Source organism: Eurypyga helias, unplaced genomic scaffold (assembly GCF_000690775.1).
Source record: "Eurypyga helias isolate BGI_N326 unplaced genomic scaffold, ASM69077v1 scaffold44178, whole genome shotgun sequence".
Lineage (NCBI taxonomy): Eukaryota > Metazoa > Chordata > Aves > Eurypygiformes > Eurypygidae > Eurypyga > Eurypyga helias.
The window spans coordinates 42,570-46,017 of record NW_010265931.1 but is presented as its reverse complement, the minus strand read 5'-3'; the positions used below and the strand labels follow the sequence as shown (position 1 = coordinate 46,017).

The following is a 3,448-nucleotide window of genomic DNA, read 5'->3' as shown; positions in this document are numbered from 1 at the left end:
GAGGCATGAATTTTTCTCATCCTGGCACTTACATAGAAAGAGAGATACAATTAGATGGACTAATCAAAATTTCTAATAATGATATGTAAGTTGAAAATATAAGTGTTCGATTATAATGACTGCAAGTTAAATAGGAGGTGAAATTTCACTCATTATTATGAAAACCTTTTTCCTTTATTGCATGTACTGACTGTTATTTTTTAGAGAGTATATTGATTGGGTGTTGCCTTATTAAAAAACAGCCTTTACACTAATGCTGTGTTTTTCATGCTTTAGACCTCTACATTCACTAAGGGAGTCTTACAAGCCTGGTCCTTTATTTTAGTGATTTATAATTGAACCGTAAACACTTACTTAGCAGTGAAATTCAGAGCAGGTAAGGCAAACAAGCAACAAAAAAATAGTTATATTATAATTTCTACTACTTACAAGTGACTAGAAGCTAGAACTTTTAACATGTTTTAAGTGTCTTACAAATAAACAGATTTGCATGTGACTACACTACCCATGTAACCTAGGGTCTACACATACTTGGAAAGTATGATCCACTAGCAGAAAATATACACAACACAGAAGTATAGCAAGACAGGATAGAATAACATTCCAAAACCCTTTTGTTCAAAATTTGCCATTTAGTTAAAAGGGTATTTAAAACAATTTTTGCCTGTCTTGCTTTTATTAATTTCTACCAGCTGGCAAATCTCTCTAAAAACCTAAAAATACCTGGTGCAAATAAATTGAATCTTTTTCTTAAGAAGATTAAGAAAGAGAAATTAAATTTTTATTGCTGTTCTTGAGAAGAACTTAATAGCCAGGAAATCAGAGTTCTCCTTAGTGTTTTGACACACCAGTATTGATTGTCCTCATTAGTCTGTCAAAGCTAATAAGGTGCACAAACACATCAAGTACACCCTCATCATACCCTTACTTTTAGAAAACTGCAGAAACAAGTACAAGCTTTGTTAAAGAGATAAACAAACAATTATCCATTACTTAGTAGTGTAAGTGATTAGTGTCTTAGATTTTTAAAAGGAAATCCTTTATGGCTGGAAAAAAGAGAGGACAAAACGTGGCCTAAAAGTATTACATAATGTACTTACATATCACTGGCAATGGAGGAGTTCCTGGACATGGACTTTGGAGAAAGGTCATAGTCACTGTCTGACCGGTACAGGAAAGACTCCCTACGTTGACTGTGGACAAAATTTGCCTGAAGAATTAGCCCTGATCCAGGGCTTGTCATGGGATCCAAGGGACTTCGCCCCGATGATGTACCATTGTCTACATCGAAACTGCAAAAAGAAAGGAGAAAAAATATTTATCCCCTGTTATAAGAATTTTGAAAGTAATAGACACTCTTCTGACAAATTTTCACTAGGTTATTTCTTCCTGATAAGAAGGAGGAAATAAAGGAGGAGGAAATAAAGACCTGGTCAAGTCTACTGGTAGGCAAAAACCAAGAAATACATCTTAAAATTGCTAATAACCAAAAAGAAGAAGTCTGAAGGAAAATAAATTTGGTAGAGAAAGACAACACCATTAGTAATACAGGAAGCTTTATGCTTCTCTTCATGTACAGTAATCATGAGCTCCACACCTAAGGAAACATGATGTTTCATTGTCTTCTTCCTCAGGCCCCAGCTCTCCTGAGCTGGACCCTCATTTTCTTTCGTCCCACTGTTGAGGCAATAGAGGGCTCCTTTGTTATCAAGTACTCAACCCTAGTATTTCATTGCTACCCAAGTATTTCAAGAACATATTCTGTCTTCTCCCAGTAAACAGAGTGATGGTTTGGGATTAAGGTGTTATGCATGTGCTTGGGCATGTCTGCACGTATTTAAGTTGCTATTTAGGTTGCTACCACCAGATCAAAGAAATGAGTTCTTAGCTCACTGCCTAGCAGTGTGACTTTTGAGACCATACACTATTTAAATCCAGCACTTCTAGCTATTTTATTTGGTCTTACAAGCAGTAAATAGGCTTATCATTCCTAGGGATCACTGCTGTCACAACAGGCTGAAGTGTGAGGGAAGAGAAAGAAAGACAAGTGAAGGGAAGATGCTCTTTCAGTCTGTGACATTTCCACAACGGGCTTTGAAAATCGGTGCAAAGACCTTGAATGGGAGTCCACAAGCAATTGGAGTGGGGTGAGCAGTGCTGGGAGGATGTGCTCATGGCAACCCATGTTGCTTAGCAGCCTGGCAGCTGCATTTGGTACCGTATGGAGTCTTTTTGGAGCACGTGGCTCCATTTTTAGACAATGTGTTGTGGTATGCAACCTCAGAGACCATAAATGTGTGGATTAGCAGGATTAAGTCTATTAAGAAGTGGAAGATGGCTTTTGTTTCCCTAGTTGGTTGCATCTCTAAATCCAAAGATTGGTTTTATTTTTACTGGATAGTAGGAAAGGTGAGCATGAGACCTTGGCTTGTAACTACTTGGGCTCATTTGCCACACTAATGGGAACTTAAATAATAACTGCTAAATCATTCAGGAATGAGGGATGAATAGAGAAACTTTCACATAATTTTTTTAACATCGGTGTTAGGATCATAGTACATATTTGTAATGAACACATCTCAAGTACCCATTTAGGAAACAGTGTTCACATGAAGGACACCCACCCGTTTTCAATTGCACCTAATGACAGCAGAAGAGAAAATATTCAGTACATGTCAGCTGTTGATTAGATTTCAGCCTGGCGCAGGTGTCACAGCAGGTACATGCTGCTCTCTGCGCTAGCTTGTTTCTTACTGTTATCTACCACTGACATGAGGTTGCAGTGAGGTTTCCACTTTAATGTTTCACCAGAGTGACAGCATTCCCATGGCCTGCTTTCCTTTGTTAAGTCAACTAATCAAAGAAACATATATTGCCTATTTTGACAGAGATGCACATTGCCTGGCAGGGAATGGACCTTGGCTTCAGGTTTTATTTCACTGTTTCATTCTTACTTTCCTCATATTCCTAGAATTGCAAGCTTTCTGCTGCTCTCTGTTATTTATTTTTTTACTAACCTTTTACAGTTTGAATGCAGAGAAGCAAAATGTTGGGGTTTTTTTGATTCTTCAAAAAAAAACATATTCAGAAAATGGTATTAAACAAACTTCAAGAGAGCTTAGAAATTTAATCCTCTTTTCACTGTAGTTCTCAGAACAGTTCACTGTCAGTAAATCCTAACACATATAAGTCTTCCCAAGTTTTATTTCTTTTGATTATGCTCAAATACTCTTCCTGTGTCCTCAGATGTGCTACTACTACATGACATTATCAATCTCAAGCTAACAAAGTTTAATCTCTAAGACATCAAATGAGAGTTTTGCCACCAGCCTGCGGGGTGATCTTAGACAACACAAAGATCCTCTTCACATTTCATTTTCCCTGTTCATAGAATCATAGAATCACAGAATGGTTTGGGTTGGAAGGGACCTTAAAGACCATCTAGTTC

General features: G+C 37.4%; 1 protein-coding gene across 1 annotated transcript in view; it reads right to left on the bottom strand.

Annotated features, from left to right (window-relative positions):
• Positions 1-1,100: 1,100 nt before the first annotated feature.
• Positions 1,101-3,448, bottom strand: part of LOC104513512 (cAMP-specific 3',5'-cyclic phosphodiesterase 4D-like) — a gene marked incomplete at its 3' end in the record, with an annotated part of 29,773 nt that continues 27,425 nt past the window's right edge. The window contains exon 2 of the mRNA XM_010156899.1: positions 1,101-1,292. Within this exon, the coding sequence (XP_010155201.1) occupies positions 1,101-1,292 (192 nt within the window). The remainder of the gene's footprint in view (positions 1,293-3,448) is intronic.